General features: G+C 39.9%; 1 protein-coding gene across 1 annotated transcript in view; it reads left to right on the forward strand.

Moving 5' to 3' along the window:
• Positions 1 to 19,973, forward strand: part of NTSR1 (neurotensin receptor 1) — a 136,176-nt gene extending 116,203 nt beyond the window's left edge. The window contains exons 3-4 of the mRNA XM_003757621.3: positions 9,991 to 10,081; positions 15,734 to 19,973. Coding sequence (XP_003757669.1) covers positions 9,991 to 10,081; positions 15,734 to 15,983 — 341 coding nt within the window. The 3' untranslated portion in view covers positions 15,984 to 19,973. The remainder of the gene's footprint in view (positions 1 to 9,990; positions 10,082 to 15,733) is intronic.
• Positions 19,974 to 20,378: the final 405 nt, after the last annotated feature.

Raw genomic sequence — 20,378 nt, forward strand, 5'->3', positions numbered from 1 at the left:
AGCCTCTTACCAAGTATATTGCAGACAATCCCATCTAATTGAAATTTATACATGGGGAAACATCAACTGCTGGGTTCTGTGCAAGTTTTGGAGGATGTAGTTCCCAAAAAGACCATATCCCCTTTTATACAATTGCCCTGACTAGTTGAGGACACTGAAGCTCTGATCAACTTTGTGATTTACCCATCGTCACAATCTTAATTAATTAATTAGCCAGGGTTCAAACTGAGCCTCTCATAACTACAAGGGCCAGAAAATGTATTTGCAGTATATCATGCCACTTCTCAGAGAAGGAATTAGTTAAAATTTTACTTCTGAAGCCCAGAAGAAATTCATCAATGTATGACCAATTCTATGTGCTGTATTCTGCTAGAGAAAGATTAACTATTCTTGGGAAATTACAGTAGATTAGAGCCTGTATTTATTAAATTGGCAAATAACATCAAATTTCCCATTTCCCCAAAGGCCAGTGTCATACAATAGTCACCATGCTTAGAATCCTGACTTACCATCCCCGTCAACATCCCAGTGAACCTAGCCAGACTCATTTGGAACACAGTGACCAGCAGGACAGGATGCCAGAATTTCTCCTGGGTCCTTGTATCTAATTTTGACTAGCCATAGAGTGGTTCAGTGCCTCTTGGTCTATGTCCACAAGAAATGCTGATCCCAGCCAGAAGCAGTTTTTGAAACATCATATTATAAGGCAAAGTATAGAAAATTAGGAGTTAGATGATTCTGGTTCTGGTACCCAATCTAGTTTGAAGAGTAAAATGAGGTGATTTGGGTTGACTTCTTTTAAGTCTTAATTTGCTGGAGCAGCTAGGTGGTGCAATGGATAGAGCACCAACCCTAAAGTCAGGAGGACCTGAGTTCAAATCTAACCTCACTAAAATTAAGTGGAATTGGCCACTTGATACTTCCTAGCTGTGTGACCTTGGGCAAGTCTATTAACCCCAATGGCCCTGGGGGGGGAAGCCTTAATTTGTTCATCTGTAAAGCACTGCTAATAATATAAATATATAAAGCATTTACAATATCTTATAATAACTTGTCCTGTCTACCTTATGAGTTGTTGTGAGGATTATATGAGATGGTTGGGGATAAAGACAGAACTGGACTTAAAGGTCAGAATATCTAGAATCAGGCTATTTCCCAAACATACAGTGGGTTTTATAATAGTATTTTTATTACCTACTTCCTGAGATGAGAAAAATACTTTGTAAACTTTATAGTGCTATAGAAATCTGAGTTCATATTGTAATGGTTTTGATAAAAATAGATTTGGGAGAGACCTAGTATAATCTATACATGTACAAAAATCCCAACTCTATGGCATCCATTAAAAAAATGGCCATTTAGTTTTTGTGCAAAAACCTCTAATAATAATCATATATTCTGAAGCATTTCACTGACATTGTTGGACAGCTCTTTGGCTAGGAGGCAGCATGGAAACCTGGAAAATGTACTGAATTTGGATCCAAAAGACTGGAGTTTAAATTCCACCTCGGAATCTTACAATCTTGACCTGTTATTATCCTCCCTTTACAGCTTCAGTAACTCAAGCATTCAGAGATTAAGTGACTAGTACAGGATCATGCAACTAAGGCTAGATTTGAGCTCGGGCTTTCCCTCCTCCGGGTTTATCATTCTATCAGAGGAGCCACCTAACTGCCTCTTGTTGTATATGAAGTTTTTGTCACTATAACCATAATGAGGTACTCCTAGTGTAGAAAATCCCTCTCAGTGATGCATATTAACAGTTTAATTGGGAATTATAGCCTTAAAGAAATATCCAGAATACTGAAAAGTTAAGTAACTCACTGTCTCTAGAGCATATACTAATATATAGAGATGGCACTTGAAACAAATCTTCCTGATTCCAAGGCTTGCCATCTAAACACTGTACCTCACTGATACTTTATCACTGTGATAACTGCTCACTTATATACTATTTCAAGGTTGATAAAGAGTTTTCCTTCTATAAGGCTGGTGTTGCTATGGAGATGATGGGTGTTTAAGTAAATGTTATCTCACCTGTCCACCAGTTAAGAGATATTTTGGAGCAAGGATTTCTGGGAATGATGTGTAAGTTTTATATAGGTAGAAGATGGAATAAAAGTGTTTGGAATTCAAGATGAAATTCATCTTCCATTTTGGGATCACATGGGCCAGAGCTGCTTCTCAACTTTCCTTTTCTGTAAGACTAAGAAGACTCTGTTCATGCAATTTCTTCCACGGTGAAGTTTTTGTTACACTGGTGCACACTGTGGTTGGAGACAGGGAAGTAAAGCATTCATACTGCACCCATTGGCAATTCATTTTTCCTCTTCTTCAGGAAGGAACTCCCATTCACTGAGTAATTTCTCCAAGTTTTTGTTCTCCTCCCTCTCACAAGAGGAAGAAATCTAAAGCAAAAAGTCAAGTCCTTGCTATAAATAGTCCTGGCATTGGCTGCTGATATATCCAACAAAGTAAAACCTTTCCCTTGCTCTTTCATTACTTCCCCTTGTTCTCTCATTTCTATTATTTATTCTACTTTTATATGAAGAAAATTAGTAGGCACTAACCTTCTATGTTTAAAGAAAGCACATATATTGAGTGAGATCTCAAACCTCTCCCTTCAGTATAAAATAAAGGGATGGAGGAATAGTGACTCCCACTAAAGATAAAAATCTAACCCTTTGCAATACTATTCCCAAGCTATCTTAGGTTGATAAGCAGAAGAGATTTTAAGCACAGAGAAAAGAAAAGTAGAAGGCAACTGAAGAGACCAGTATGAATGCACAGGGAGCTCACCAACCAACTTAGATTTTTAAAAGATGCATACAAAAATGAATACAAGAACATAGCATGGCCATATGAAAATAATGCTAGCAGTGCTAAAGTTCAGGTTAAAGGCTTAACCAAAAAAATGGTTTCTTTATATATTGGAAAAGAGGATGGTCAAAGAAAGATCAAGACTGCTGCTTAGATGATGATAACTGGCTACAGAGAGAGCAAAGCAGCTGAATTCTTATTTACTTCTGTTTTCGCTGACAAAGAGAAGGATCTTTGCATTGTAAAGAACAGAACAAAAAAGGACTAATGAAGTGGATATCCAAGAAAAGTAAGGTAATTCGAAAAGAACACTTAGCTCACCTTAATGAATTCAGTTCATCTGACTCAAAATAACTACATCCTTGGATACTGAAAAAATTAGTAGATATGATAGCTGAAAGTAATGGAGGTTCTGAAATACTAGAGAATGGCAAATGTTATACTGATTTTTCTAAAAGAGAAGAAAATAGTTTACCAACTATAGGCTTTACCACCATGTTCCAGTAGTCTTCTCATCCTGGGAAGACCCTTCTACCCCTGTATATGGAGAAGATCTTCTGATCAGTCAATTCCTCTTAAACTAGCTTTTTAAAGGAAGGGCCCATGAGCTATGTTCATATCTTCCTTTTTCTCTGGTCTCTTCCTCTCCAGATTTCTTTCTCCTCCTATGTCCCCATTTGGGTACCTTCCCCTTCTCCCTGATTTTCAGCTTCCTTTTTTATGTTTTCTCCTATTAAAAAAATAAGCTTTCTGAAAGGCAGAGACAAGATTTTTTTCTTCTATTGTAACCTAAGCTTAAGAAAGTCCTCATCTATAGTAAGATTAATAAGTGTTCATGAACTAAGTGATCTTGACTTTAATTCTTGATAAAAATCTAAAAAGCAATATTAAATAGGTGACTGATGGACTTCTAGAAAAGTAAGTGCCAATTACAAAGGGCCAGCATGATTTTGTAAAGAATAGGTCTTGCCAGACTAAAACTTGCTTCATTTTTTGACAGGATTTCTAAACTGGCAGATCAGGGTAATGTTATAGATATAATTTGCTTAGATTCTTATCATGGTATTTGATAGAGAATCCACATTCTTCTTGTAGAAGAGATGGATATATGTGATAGAGAAAGCAATGAAAATTAGAAGAAGAACTGGTTGAATGTCCAGAATCAGAGAGTAATTGTTAATAATTCAATGTCACTGTGGTAGAAAGTCTTCAAAAGAGTGACTCACAGATTTCTTCTCCACTCTGTGATGTTTTACATTTTTTGCCAGTGACTTGGATCAAGGCACAGATGTCATGCTTACCAAATGCAAATAACACAAACCTGAGAGGGCTAACACCAGATCACATCACTAGTTAGTAGCAGAATTGACCCTGGATGGCAAATTGAGGAACCAAAAATAAATGACAGATTTGAGCATTGAGCTAAATCTAATGCAGTGAAATTCAATAAAGATAAATATTCAGTATCATACTCAGGCTCAAAATATAACTTGTACTTTTCACAAGTATAAGACATGGAAGGCATAGTCAGCAATTTGAAAAAGATCAAGAGGTTTATGTAGACTGTAAGCTCAATAGGAATATGAGTCATCAGTGTTATGTGGCAGTCAAAGAAAGTTAGTATAATCTCAAAATTCATGAAGAAAGGCAAAGTGTCCAGGAATAAAGAAAAGATGGTCTGGGCTGCACCCCGGTCTGGTTTACCACATAGGGAGTATTGTGCTAAAACCTGGGTGCCATAGTTCAGGGAAAACATTGACCATCTAGAGATTGTCCAAATAATAGTAATTACTATGGTGATAGGTCTTGAGTTCATGTCCTATGAAGAGGATTGGTTAAGGAACCGGGGATATTTTACCTGAAGAAGGAAAGGTTCAAGGAAAACACGATAGCTGCCTTCAAGTACTAGAAGGATCACTTCAGAGAAGGTGGACTGATTTGTGATGTTTGTCCTCTGTGGACAGAAGTAGGAGCAAAGGATGAGAGTTGCAAAGAGGAAAACTGAGGGTTAGTGGTGGGAAAAAACTTTCCAGACAATATAAACTATCCATAAATGGACTGGGTCTTCCTCAGGATGTAATGGGTACTGACTCATTGGAGGTCTTGATACAAAAACTGAATGATCAGTACTCAGGGGTGTGTAGTAGAAACTCTTTTTTGAAGTATAAGTTGAACTAAATGGTCACTAAGTTTCCTTCTAAATCTAAAATTCTGTAGGTGATCAGTTATCTTCTGTGATCAAAATTGGTCATTGTATCCCTCCCAATTCAGATGTGGATACTATGATTCAGGAATCCTCTACATGGATTCCTGTTCAGGAATAGTCTAAAGTCCCTTTTCACTCTGGGATTCTATGAAAGCTCAGACAGAAACTCTAAATTCCATTTGTTTCCCCTAGTCTACATCCACATCCACTGTTGCCCAACTGGGTAGCCCATTCAGACCTCAAATCTTTACAGATAGAATTCACCTGCATAGCATTATATAATTAAGAAAAATTGGCATTAAATAGGTTAAAGAAATCAGAAGTTTAAGGGATTTTTTCTCTAGCTAATCAATCATAAGTCACTCATTGGTCAGGACTGGCACACAATGGACTTCAGAGCTGAAGCGGGTGCTCTTCCATGGGAAAGATTTCTCCCTGACTCTCTTTTCCTTAACCACTTAGCGTAGTCAGTTCAGTAGGATATTATTCATTTCCATTTCCTAAAAGAGCTGACAGCTTTTGGCTGAAACTACAGGATCTATCTAAATATGTTATGTGAAGCTGGTGAAGGGATGGAAGGAGGATATACCTGTCAAAGAAAGTAATCAGGCTGGAGATGAGTGATAGTGCAAATTTCTGGGCCACCTTGAGAGTCTAACTGACACTAGTTTCAAGCAAGAGCAAATTAGAATCTCCCTCACATATGAGGTCTATAAAGAGATGACACAAAGCTCGAAGAACTAGCTAACAATCTGAGCTATACGGTAAGGATCCCAAGAGACTTTGACAGGCTACAGCATTGGCCTGAATCGAATGGAAATGAAATTGAGTAGGGGTAAATATAAAGTTCTTCTCCAATCAATTGAACAAGTTCAAGATGGAGAAGACATGGCTGGACAGTTCCTGTGGAAAACATGGACAGAACAACAGTGACATGGCAGTCAAAAAATCTTACATAATCTTAGGACAAATATAGAGAGTTATGGTTCTCAAAATGAGGGAATGGATAGCCCCCATCTTTCTTGCCACAGTCAGAGTACATTTGGAATATTGTGTTCATTTCTGGGTACCACATTTTAATGAAGTTATTGACCATCTGGATCACATCCCAAGGGGGATTACCAAGAATATAGATTTTAGTTGAAAGGAAATTTAGAGATAATCAATTCTAATTTCCTTGTTTTATAAATGAGGAAAGTGAATCCAGAGAAACAATTAGAAGGAAAAAGAAGATGTCATATAAGGAATAGCTGAAGGAGGGGGGATATTTGACCTGGAGGGGGAAAAAACTTAGGAGAAACAAGTATTTTGAAGAGTTAGATAACTGGGCACAGTGGATAGAGCACCAACCCTGAAGTCAGGAGGACCTGAGTTCAAATCTGGTCTCAGACACTTAACACTTCCTAGCTATGTGACCCTGGGCAAGTCACTTAACCCCAATTGCCTCAGAAGAAAAATAAAAGAGTTAGATAACTGAAATAAAAAAGTAGAGAAAAGAATAGAGATCATTCCATACAATGAACAACCGAAGGAAATGGAAAATCTAACTCAGAGAAGAGAAAACTTAGGAAGACAAATACTCAAAGAGCTATAATTTGGAAGAGAAGTAAGACATTCCATTGGGGCCAGAGCACAAAGAAATGGGAGCAATGGGTGGAAGTTGCAGAGAGGCAGACAGCCTTCATATGATGAAAAAATGTTAAATTAAACTCTACAAAAGTTGATCTCTCTTAGAAAGTAATGGATTTCTTTGGAAGTAGTGCATTTCCCATCACCATCAACCTCAGTCAGATTCTAGATAACCATATTTAGAAGGTTCCTTGAGATACAAATTGAATTTCTTAGATTCCTTCAAGTTTCCATCACTGAGAGTCTGTGGTCTTGGAACCACATTATAGATAAGTTATACATTATAACAAAACATTATAGATAAGTTCTTTTTTAAAAGTGGTGTGTAAATTGATGCCAATTTTAAATGGATGACAGGAGTTTTGCTATTTAAAGAAATATTCAACTGAACCTTTTTTGTGTGAAAAGATTATTTTTTGTAAAATGAAGAGTGTTAGTTAAATCCATACATGTTTTCACGTAATGTTGCACAATGTAGGTGCATATATAAATTTCCTTGAACTGTCCTCTCTTCAGTTCTCTGCTTAATATATCAACTAGCTGTGATACCATTAAAACAGATCCAAAGGGCCTTTCCCTCTCAGGCTGGCATCTTATTTTCTCAACCTCAAAGACAGTATAACCAAATGCTATACAAGTTGCCTGTCTCTGGTTTGAGCTCCAGCCTGACTCCCCACTATCTATCCCCAACTATAGAAACAACATTGTGCTTCAGGGAGGTAAGAACAATGAGAGGTCTTCTTAGAGTCAGTGAGTCTGGAATAAATTATTGCTCAGAAATAAAAAGAACTGAAGCAGAGAAGCAGCACAAGAATAAAAAAGCATTGAACCATAGAATGATATCCATTCCAGCCCCGTGATTTCCTCCTCATGAGTTTCCACTATATATAGGTTTTTTCATGTTGCTCAAGCCCTCCCAAAAGGATTTATGAGTTCACAAAAGGAAAGGAGGCCCTAAATCCCAATAGAAGTTGGGCTAGATGAATTTTGAAGCATCTTCCAACTTTGAGATTCTGGGATTCAGAAAGTTGGTGGAATAAAGGAGCATCAGAGAATCAGAGAGGATCCTCTTCACCTCAGAAAAGGTAAATGGCTTCCCTAAGGTTGAACAGGTAGGGGAGAGCAGAGAAAGATCTAGAACTCTCCTGGACTCCTAGTCAGTGCTTATCCCACCAGATTATAGTTTTCTAGGTCATGTCTGGCCCTTCACCTCTCCACAGTGTCAGAGTTGGATGGGGCCGTCATTATCTCTAGTCTATTTATTCATTTTACACACACACACACATACAGAGAGAGAGAGAGAGACTAGCCAACTTACAGGTGCAAAATGATTTGAATGTGCCTTCCTGGGTCAAATCATTTAGTGAGCAGCACTGACTGCCCTTCAAGGAGGGAATGACATTTGCCAACACCTCATGTCTAAGAAATTTCTTCAGGTCCATTTAGCAGCATTCTTGATTTTTTTTTAAATGTCAGCACGCCCTGCTGTTCCCTCTCTTGCCAGCTCTCAGACTCAGGCTTGAGACTTAATTCTTTCCAAAGATGCCCCTGCATCTCATAATTATCTTTAATACCCTGGACCAAGTAGCACTGGTGACTTTTTTGCTTTTCTGTTGCCCAGCAAGTTTTACACTCCATGCTGGGCATTCCTTCTACTTTCCTAAACAAACCCAAGACCTAATTTCTGGGTAGGTTCTAGAGAGTCATGGAATATTTGTATTTCACAACCTTGAAATGATTGGAGGTTTCCCCCTCTTTTTGACATGCCTTAACAGCATGAAACACAAGATCTATGGGTAATATGGAAAGAACAGAGAGAATCATTCTCCCTGGAAACCTACTCTTTTGAGATTCCTCAGAATCTTAGATCTAGAAAAGTCCATAGAAAAGTTATCTAGTTGAATAGCTCTGTCTTCCCATGTGACAGTAAGGGAGATGTCTACCCCAGCATGGAAGATTCCCCCCAGCCAAACGGGCAGATGTGAACAATTTGTTCTGAAGGCTATGAAGACACTGGAAACAAGTGAAGTGAAGTGCTTAGAGCTCGGTCAGAGCCAAGGGTATACAATGCAACCCGGGATATCACCAGGAGTCTTGTCTTTTGTCAATGACTTAGGAAGAAAGAGTGAAGTTAATGGTTTTATACAATTCTGCCTCACTTAAATCCAACACATCACTCCATAGTGTCATTGGTCCTCTTCAGAAACAAAGGATGAACAACAATAATAAATGAGAAAATAGAGGCAGCAGAAGAGAAATCTAGTGTGCCCAAGGTTATGGAACTAATGAGTAGCAGAAAATCAATGAGACCCCAAGTCTTCAGTGCAGAGTTCTTATCACTCCCACTGGGTTAGGCCAGACTGAATGACTTGACATAACTGTCTGGAGTTGAAGAGGACCTTTTCCCTCAGTGTGGATGATCTAGGTCCCAGATCTAGGACCAAAACTCTCAGGAAAATAGAGGCTGTTTGGAGGGGAGAGTTGCCTCCAAGAAATTGTCCTACCACGTCTGAGAAGTTATTTGCCCTATTGAATGGATCTTTAAACTCCCTGGAAGCGGCTACCACTGGGATACCTCTGTAAGCAAGAGAAGTTTTGGGCTTCTCAGGGGCAGATGGGTTCATGAGGAGCCAGGCTCATGAAACATTCAGTTGTCGTGGTCTCAAAGGCTTTATTATTTCAGAACTAAACAGATATGGAGTCTCGCCTCCCCTTTATGAAACTGCAAAATTAATTTCATTCCTTTAAATAATTGAGGTGCCAGGGGACCAGGAATACCCTCAGAAACTCATTCCTGAAATTGATCTGAGAATGAAAATCATGTTCTCTGATTTCTCATCCCTCCGAGTTCAAACCTTTCATACCAAACTCGTCCCTTTTCAGCCTTGTTCATCATTTCTAGCACACATATATTAGTAAGCCTGCCCACTAGATTTCAAGCATACTGTTATCAGTGATCTGTCCTTTTCAGCCTTGCATCCTTCCCAGTGCCAGCACAGAATCCTTCATAAAGCAGTCACTCAAGAGAGGTGTTATACTGAGTGGAAGTGGCTAAAGTTACACACACACACACATACACACACACACATGTACTGTGACTAACACTGAGGTTTGATCTAAGTGCTGGTTGGAATGGACCAAACTCCTAGCTTGCAGAAGCACACAAAAGCATTTACTAATAGTGTGGTCTCGGTCATGTCCCTTCCTCTCTTTTTCTTCCTCATTTTCTTGATTTGTAAAATTAAGAGGCTCAGCCAGGTGGTCTACAAGCTCCCTCTGGCCACCCACATGCCATTCTAGGGCACTAACGCTGCGGTGTTTCTCTCCCACTCCAGGCGCAGTGGTCATTGCCTTTGTGGTCTGCTGGCTGCCCTACCACGTTCGCCGCTTGATGTTCTGCTATATCCCCTCCAGTCACTGGTCCCCGTGAGTATCTGCTCCATGTTATAAAGAAGCCGGTGTCTGTGTATCTGAGAAACTAAGTGTCTTCTGGGAAAATTATTCCCCATAACATCAAACCCAAGCCCCTGTGCTAACCAAAGTCCTAATTCAGGGATATTGGTTCTGCTGCCCTTAAAGATGCTATCAAGCCTACAAGCGACCCTATGATTCAGCTCCATCCAAAGGTGGATGAAAAAGTTGTGAAGTTAAAGTCTTCACTTGACGCTTCCTTTCTGCCCCCACCCTCTCAGGGCAGTGGATAGAGTTATAAGCCTAGAGTTAGGAAGAGTCATCTTCCTGATGTTTAAATCTGATCTCAATCACTTATCAGCCGTATGATCCTGGACAAGTCATCTAACCCTGTTTGTTTCAGTTTCCTCATTGTAAAATGAGCTGGAGAAAGACATGGCAAACTCTTCCAGTACCTTTGCCTAGAAACCCATAATAGGGTTACAAAACTGACTGAACAACAACCATTCCACGTTCTCACCCCTCCCACCACCAAGTCTTGTGCCTCGGGATCACAAAGCCTAGACTTCCTTTAATGTGTTTAAAAGAATATCTGACTTTGATTCCAGAAGCCTGAATTTTATTCTAGACTCTGATACTTTGTGGTACAATGAAAAAAGAAATGGATTTGGTGTATAAAAACCTGCCTTTGAATCTCAGTTCCAACTATCCATTTGAATATATATGTCTCTTAATCTCTCTGAGCTACATTTTCCTCATCTATAAAATAGTCACGATAATAAAGCACACACTAACTACTCAAAGAGTTGTGACCAAAAGGTTTTGTAAACTTTAAAATGAAGTCAAGTCAACAAGATTTTTTCAGTCTATTCTGTTCTAGTCACTAAGCTAAGTGCTCTGTTGACATTATCAGCAGCAGCATCTTCTTCATTATTGCCAATGGAAAAAACATGGTAATGTGCAAGCCAGGAGACCAGAGTTCTAACCCTGGCTCTGTATGGCACTGGATAAATTAGTTCTTCATCTCTTTGCCTAGTTTCCTCCTCTGAGAAATGAGGATATTGTACTACAATTCTCCAGCTCTGACATTGCAATCAAAAAAGCAAGCTTTTCAAAACTAATTCAGGTAGGATTTCATTCACAAAAGTGTGATAAGTATAGACCTTTTACAGTAATATGTCCACTGTGCAAATTGTGCTCTGCACAATAGGAAAAAAAGCACCATGCATGTTTTCTACAAGCTAAGCCTTGTTGGATTTTCCCTCCATGCCCACCAATTTTGAGAAAGGAAACCAGGGCTCCTCAGTGTATTTTTCTCCATCCCTGTATCAGGTCACAGTATTATAGACTTAAAACTGAAAGGAACCTAAAAGGCCATTGAGTTTGAACTCCCTCATTTTACAGAGGAAGAAAATAAAACCCCAAAGGTAAAGATCATGTCAGGTCACAAAGATGCCATGTACCAGAAACAAAATTTGAAGCAAGAGCATCTGAATTCTCATCCAGCACCTTTCCACTGTGACACATTTCCTCTCATAAGTTTCCTTAGCACCTGGGGAAATTCAAAATCCTTGAAAGTAAAGATAAATCTCTGGAAAAAGTTTATGAAGTTAGAATGGGGATCATTTTAGGTATCTATTTTTCTGTCAACCTGTAGTGGCTTGTCTTTCCCAGTCTTAGCATAATGTTGTGGTTGTTTTTAGTTGTGTCCGATTGACTCATTTGGGATTTTCTTGACAAAGATACTGGAAACGTTTCCCATTTCCTTCTCCTTATTTTACAGATGAGGCAGGCAGAATCAAGTAATTCGCCTAAGATCACACAGCTTAGAAATATCTGAGGTCAGATTTGAACTGAGAAAAATTGGTCTTGTGACTGGCACTCTAGCCACTGCATCACCTAGCTGTTCTACCAACCCTAACATATAAAGATTTTAGAGCTAGAAGGGAGCTCAGGAATCATTTGTATTTAACCTCCTACATCTTTAGATATTATAGTACACTACAATAAGCATTTATTAAATACCTACTGTTGGTAGAGCCATGCTAGACTTTAGAGAGGATACAGTTTACATAAGATTTCTTCCTGCCCTCAAAGAAGTCACCACTTAATAAAAGAACAAGATACATATCACGCATTTCAGAATTGAAAAAGCCTCCACAGGGCATCCTGTCCAACCTGTACCTAAAAAAGAAAGAATCACATAAACAGTATTTCCAATTAATCATCACCAGATTTCACTTGAATATCTCTAACCACTGGATGATCCATTCCAAGGATGGGACCCACACCTGAGATTTCACTGGTATAAGGATAACTGGGGTACATGGCATGCTAAGGGAGGACCAGTACATCTGGTAGGAGGGCTTGCTGAGCCCTTGTCAGGGATGCTCACGCACCTTTTTGCATCCAACTGGTCATTCAGTTTTACCTGTGGCTCCAAAAAGCTGTAGCATGCACAGTGGTCACACCCCAGCAAACCTGTCTCAGCAGATGGGCCAAACCAGGTTGAGGATAACAGCAAACCTCAAACCCAAGAGTGAGTTAGGGGCATGTCTCCCTCAAGCACATGAACACCTCTCTTGGTGGAATGGGCAGTTGAGAACAATTTGCTCCGAAGTCCATGAAAGCCCTTAGGCGCTTCAAGTGCCTCCAAGGACTTTTGTCCTGACACTGGGCTTTAGTGACTCAGGAAGAGAGAATGGGGCTGACAATTTTGCCTCATTGACATCCAATTAATAAACCAGTAGAGATATCATCCCATAATGTCACTGGTCCTCTTTACAAAAGACCAACAATAATAACAGGCTCTAAGGCAAGTCCTCTCTCCTCTCCGAGATTGAGTATCCCCGTCCAGAGTAGAAATAAACATTATCTATGACTATAACAAGGTTTGTTGTAAAGATTAAATAAGATAATTTCAACATGTATTGAACCTACTACACGTAAGACCTTATGCTAATCTGTGGGGGATGAAGAAAATGAAATGCAGACCCCATCTATGATCAAGATAATCAAGACCTGTTCTATGATGAGGCACAGACTCTGACCTAAATGATCATATAATTTGATGAGAAGTAGAAAAGAAAAGCACACTAATAATTGTAAGATAAGGCATATTGTGATCAAGAAAAATGAAAAGGAGAGATTACCTATAAGGAAATATTTTATGCTATGTAAATATTATGAATAATATTGGACTATTCTTTTTGGCCATTTTTCTAAAGTAACCTTTGGGGGGGTAATAATTTAAACTAATTCGCTCTAGAGTGTTAATATCTTTCCAGATCTATTTTCCTGTTGAATTGGGGTGGGGAAACAGGAAGACAAGGGACCAGGAAGGACCAAAAAGAAGTAAGAGATGGTGGTGGATTGGGGGAGAAACAGTAAAGAAAAAACTCTTATAATTTCATCACTCTCATCTCAAGAACTTAAACTTGTCCCTCCTGCTTGCCATCATTGGTCCCTGTCCCACATGAGGAGTGATTAATTTCTATTCCTCTATTCCAATCAGTATTAATCAGTTTGATATGATTCCATAGGGGTAGTGAATATAGATTCTGTATATTAAGTCCCAGAGCTATGAACTACAGATTGTAAGTTTATTTACTTAATCAAAAGAAGCTAAATAGAGACACTCCACCTTTGTTTTTCCTTGTTATGGTGACCAAATCCAGCATGGAAGAGTTGATTCAATTACATGGAAAGTCCCCCAACTTATTTTTGTACCTCCAGACCATTCTCTCATAGTCAGTGGAGATGCATCATGGTTTGCCCAACTAAGACCAACCCCCTGCTGACACATCATTTCTAATTGATATATCATTTTTGGCCCATGAAGCAAGTTCTAATAACCAATATAGTGATTTCTGTATTTTGTATAGCCCCTCTAACGTGTTCAAATATCAAATCTGGTAGGAAAACTTCTAAAAATAAGGGCCTGAAAGAAGGGGGCATCCCAGATAGTGAGGAAGATCTGAGACTCATTTATTAGAGTCAGGGACTTTAATGTAGTGCTGTTGGCTCAAAGCTCTGCCTCGGTGGTTTTTCTTGCAAATTGGGCAATTATAATCCCCATGCTACCACCCTGTAGTCATCAGCCCCAATCAGAGAAATATTTCAGGAAAAAACAATGTGGCCTTCAACTAAGCCAGTTAAATTCAAGTGCCAAACACCTTTTTTTTTTCCTTTCCTTGGAACAAAAAGTTCACAAACAGCGATTCTTCCCCATTTTCAACCCTATTATCATTCCCAGGTCCTTGAGAAGAGCCAACTAAGTGGGCAAGAAAGATGTAATTTTCCCCCTGCCCCCAACTGACCAGTAAGCAGGTCACTCTGTCCTTCTTCACAAAGCCTGAATTGCTCTCCTCAATTGAGATGTCAGCAAGCTTCTGAAGGGCTATTACTTGGCAAATTAAGCCCTTCCCAGGAAAATTAGAAAAGGAAATTTTGCTTAAACTACAGCCTTGGGGGATTTAAGTGAGATATGAGAGTGGTAATGGTTTTAGCCCCAAGATTATCCACAACAAGCCAGTCATGAAGTCACCCAAAAACCTGCAACAATTTAGGTGAAATCTAAAAAATACAGAAACTGAACTGAGTAGCTTAGAAAAGAATTATGAGAGGCTACCTTTAGATAGTCAAAAATATATAGAATGAAACGCTGATTATAATTCATGATAGATAAAAGCAGGGATCTGCCCTCTACACATTAGCAAGTACTGCAAGCTTACATGTTTCTTATTAAAAGCTGACTGTGTTGTCTCCAGTAGAAGGAAGGACCTCATCCAGAGGGGACCTGTCAGCAGTCCTGTACAGGGTGAGAAGGTGGACGAGATGGTTGCTAAACTCTCTTCCTAAACTGAGATCTTAAGGTCTGTTCCAAACTTGAGAGGTGGTGAAGCATGTGGAAAGAGTGATAGATTTGGAATCAGCAAGAGCTGGGCTAAAAACTCATCTCAGACACTTGGGAGCTATGTGTCCCTAGGGAAATCTGTGCCTCAGTTTCCTAATCTGCAAAAGGACAGAGCTGGTCTACGCGTCTTCTAAGGTATCTCTCAGCTCAAAATCTAATACCTTATGATTCGAAATAAGAACCAATTCTTCTATGTTGCTCTAGAAAACAAAAATGGTGGGGCAGCTGGGTGGCACAGTGGATGGAGCATCAGCCCTGAAGTCAGGAGGACCTGATTTATACTTCCTAAGTGTGCGACCCTGGGCAAGTCACTTAATCTTAACTGCCTAAGCCAATTTGTTGAGAACAAAAATGACGCCACTGGCTAAGTATCACAGGAAGGAAGGACTTGCCCCAGCTCAAGGAAGAACTAACTTTCCACCAATTAGAGCTATAGCAACATCTGCCTTGTGAGGTAGTAAGTTCACTGAAAATGTGGAGCTGAGATGATCCTTAGGAAGACTGCAGAAGAGCCCCTGGCATTAGGAGGGGGGCTGAATTTTGTGGCTTCTAAGACCCCTTCCAGTTGATATTATCAGATTTTATTATTTTAATGGTTGCATAATTCTATGACCTAAAAAGCTGTGTCTTTTCTTCTTCTTCTTCTTTTTTTTTTTTTTTTTTTTTTTTTTTTTTTTTTTTTTGGCTTGTGTTTCAAAGGCCTCTAATGTACCTGGATGTTCTCTCTCCCTCCCTTTCCCTTTCCCTTCCAGGTTCCTCTATGATTTCTACCACTACTTCTACATGCTCACCAACGTCCTCTTCTATGTCAGCTCCACCATCAACCCCATCCTCTACAACCTGGTGTCTGCCAACTTCCGGCAGATCTTCATCTCCACCTTGGCTTTCCTCTGCCCTCCCTGGAGAAGAAGGAAAAAAAGGCCGAGGTTCTCCAGGAAATCCAACAGCATCTCCAGCAACCACACCTTTTCCAGCAACGTCACCCGGGAAACACTCTACTAGAGCTCCAGAGGGCTGGCTCCAGGGTCGTGGAGGAAGGGGCCGCTGCCCCCAAGGCCTAAGGGCATGTGGGGGGGGGGTATTTGGCACAGTGATGTCATTCGGACGTACACTGGCCTTTCACATCTTGTAACAGTATGTGTCCATTCATTAGATGTTGGGGGGTGGATGGGGAGGGGTTTTGCTGACCTGGGGTCAGCTAGGAGTTCCACTATTTCTTTTAATTTCTAAGAATTGAAACAGAGACAACCTGCAAAACAGAATTCATTTGTTTTCAGCATAAAAGTATCCACTGCTCCCCACCCCCTTTTCTTCCTCTTTCTGTTGAAAGCCCAGGACTGTCATTATTTCTCCCAGAGGGAACAAACAAGAACTTTAATGAGGAGAAATTAGTATTCAGTAAAAAGGGGGTTTCTTTGTTACCTACTTAATGGATATTTAGAGCCAAGGATGGGGACAGATAAATAGGCTCCTAGATCTGGGTGATCATTCACAGATGCGTCTCTGCTGGACATTTGCTAATAAGTACAGCATGTTTCAGGGAATCAATAAGAAAAAGGATGCTCACCGAAACAGAAAAGTGGCCTCTGTTCAGCACAAGTAATTGTTCTATAAGCCTCAGTTCTATCTGGAAGCTTAGAATTCAGGCATAAAAGAAAGAATGAATGAAAGGTGGGGCCTGGAAACAGTCACTGAATGAGATCTGTAACTACTCAATTAAGTTACTGTGGATAGAAGGGATTCCTGAGAGAATCACTGACATAAAGCTCTTGCAAAGAACCAGCTTCATCACCTGCCTCCAGTTCTCCCCTCAGGATCAGAAACAATTTGGCCAATTGAAAAGTACTCCAGTAAGAAATGATAGAAGAAATGGCTGAACTCCCAAGATACTCAACCTCTCCTTTCTGGGCTAAAAGCAATTCTGATCCTACATTCAATTTCATTTCATTCAAAAAAATAATTATTGGGGGCAGCTAGGTGGTATGGTGGATAGAGCATCAGCTCTAACTGGAGTTAGGAGGACTTGAGTTCAAATCCAGCCTCAGATGCTTATTAGTTGTGTGACCCCAGGCAAATCACTCAACCCTGATTGCCTCCAAAAATTATCATCATCATCATCATCATCATCATCGAGTACCTACTGCATATAGGTATCATACCAAATGCACAGTTTCCTCACTGGATTCTGTTAAGAGAAAAACAAATCTTAATTTTATCCTCAGGATTGAGAAAGTACTCTGTTCCTCTTTCATGAAGCAGCCTCCTTTACTCTCCATCAATTGGTAAAAACCAGATCAGACCCAGATGCCCCAAAATAATAGTCTAGTTATATCTCTACTACACCCAGATCAGATCATGTTCTCTCCCCCACCATCCCAGGCACCTAAGGAATATTCTTCTACTCTAACTTCATTCTCCACTCATCCAGGTTAATGTATGGAGGCAAGAAGCCACTGAGTATGGAACCATAAAATTTGGTGGGAGAAGGGAGAAAAAAGAGATTTCTTTCATGTCTTCTCTCCCAACTTTGACCTTCACACTATTAAAGTGACTGACTCCCCCTTTCTTCTCTTCCCACCCCCATACTTCCTTTGTAACATGCTTCTGATTCCTTTCGGCTCCTGAGAATTTCTGAAGGGCTAGTCTCCTCTTCTTATTCCCTCAATATTTATTCCTGGTTAGTGTCACTTAAGTGGAGATCTTCCCCCCAGAGGAATGAGAGGCTCCATGAATTTGTTTATACACTGTATCTGAACAGAGAAGCAGAGAAAAGTTACCTAAAGACAGGAGGTTCCAAGATCACTTAGCATTAGTCAGCAGCTTTGTATTTCTCAGAAGAGATGCCATTAATAACAGGAAAACCAAGGTTCCAAGGGAGAAGGCTGAATACCTAACCATAACCTTCTTTGCTGTCTATTACCTCAAAACCAAAACCAAATGCTTACCTATAAGGCACTTCATAAATGTTTGTGATTGACAGGTTTATTAATTGAACATTTATTCAAAGCAGTGTTGCTTCGATTGGTAAAGAGGAGGAAAAAGGAAAGTAAGACTGATGGCTTTATTCCTAGATATTGGGGAGAATTCATGTGAGTTAGAAATTAGGCTTCTCTTTATCCCAAGACTGCAACTTTGCACAGAGACAGAGTTGAAATAAATGAGGCAAATGACTTAATAGGAAAGGACCAAATTAGGGTGAGGAATTTTCCTTTTCAAAATCCTTCTCTTAGCCCCATACTCCTATGAGTCAAAAATTCCCCTATATATAAAATGTCATTATAACAGACTCAAAATAGGATGACTTTGATAATCAACTGGCCTTTATTTCAATATAAGCCAAAAAAAAGGCAGATTGTCAGATGAGAGACCCTCAGGCTGCAGCTAATTGTATGACTGATCACTGTTTCCATACCTACTGCTGGAGGAAAGGACAAGTCTCCAGACTGGAACCACCAGAAGCTCAAACTGTCTCCTCTCCTCTCCAAGGTCTTAAACTTGAAATTTCAGAAGGTAATACTAGCAGCCTACTGAATAGTGTCAATGCATCTGTTATGTCTCTGCCTGCCAAACCAGAGCTGGTAAGAACAACTCAAACTCATCTGAATGCAGGGTCTCAGATTTTCCCACGTGATGGGAAAGTTCTTCTCTGAGAACTATATTTCTGCCAGAAAACCAAGAAATGGGGTCACTTATATCAACCTTTGCAACTGCGCAACAGGACTTATCTCCCACTTAGCTATAAAGGAAAAGGTAATGCATGAGACATTGCACTTAAGTGTCAGAAGCCCACAGGGGTCCTCAAACTACGGCCTGCTGGTCAGATGCGGCAGCTGAGGACAGTTATCCTCCTCACCCAGGGCTATGAAGTTTCTTTATTTAAAGGCCCACAAAACAAAGTTTTTATTTTTACTATAGTCCAGCCTCCAACAGTCTGAGGGACAGTGAACTGGCCCCCTATTTTAAAAGTTTGAGGAGCCCTGCGTGAAAGGGTCTGAGGAGGGTATCAGGGGAGCCTCCAGCAGAGCCAGAGTGAGAAGCTACTCTGCATGGACATGTTTTCCTTTGAAAAATTATAGCAACTAAAAGTCAAAGGCACCTCCAGGCTGGTGGAGATTCAGGAACTGTTGTTCTCTTGATACTATTCATATCTATAGTTACTCGTAATAGGATTTCAACTGGCATTAGCAGGGCCCAGTCCCCAACAAGACACATCTTCCTTCACTCTTAGTGCTGGGCTTATAAACCAACATCAGCAAGGATGTTTTCATTCCATGAGCTTGTTGCTGCCATTAGCTTGTTGCATGGCCAGACAAGTCAGAACTTCTCTACAACTCAGTTTCCTCATGTGAAAGACGAGGGCAAATGCTACCCTCTCTGCCTATCTCAAGGCAGGGAGATGAAGATGAAATATTAAAATGTGGGAAAGTGCTTTGAAAAGTATAAATTATGCTATGAATATATGGTATTACTGTAAGTTGGAGAAGGAAAAGGGATAATTAAAGAGACAACGGCCAAAAAGTCAAATGAAAAGTACTTAGGCTTGAATTTCATCCCATTATGTATCTTGCAAAAAATAGAGCTAATGTGTCTGTGTCACTGGGGTGATATTTCAAATATAGCCCAGTTGTTGTCCATCAGTGTTACGATAGCTTGTTCTCTTTTTGATCAAAAACACAAATCCGAGTATATAAAGCATGCCTTCAGCCTCCTTTTGTGAAACTTTTGTGTCTTCCTTGCTTAGCTCCTCATCCAAGGTGTCCAGTGGTGTATGTTGTAACTCTGTAGAAAGCAGCTCCCCTACATTTCTTAAAGCTGTCTTCTGTAACTAGATTCTTGTGAGAATGGCTGAAACAGCTCACAAGGAAAATCCAGCTCTGTCATTGCCACTTCCTGCTTGAAATTCCTCAGACTGTGAATCCAACAACCTGTTCGTGTTGTACTTGTGGTGGAAATAAGTGAATTGCACATTAAAATAAATGAATAAAAAGCTAAGCCATCTGTGTTGTTTTTAACTCAGTTTCTGATGGAAGGGTGACAGCCCAAGTAATAATCTGTTCTCCCACCATATTACAGTAGAAGCCACACAAGCACTGGGTTGAAAACATTTCCTCAAAGAGAATGGCTGACCACTTTTAGTTATTGATACCTCTAAAAACTTGATCTGAAATAAAATTATGATACTGTGGCAACCTGTAGGATATCACTAGCTTACTGAAAAAGAGGAAGGCTTTTGAATAGTTCAATATTTCAAAGAACCACCATGGTGTATAGAGTGTTGGACTTGGGGTCAAGATCTAGATTCAAATCCTCCCTCTGACTATTGCTAGCCATGAGGTCATTGCCATGTTATTTAACCTCTCCAAGCTTCAGATTCTTCATTTGAGAAATGGGAATAGT

Source organism: Sarcophilus harrisii, chromosome 2 (genome assembly GCF_902635505.1).
Source record: "Sarcophilus harrisii chromosome 2, mSarHar1.11, whole genome shotgun sequence".
In the NCBI taxonomy this organism is placed as follows: Eukaryota; Metazoa; Chordata; class Mammalia; order Dasyuromorphia; family Dasyuridae; genus Sarcophilus; species Sarcophilus harrisii.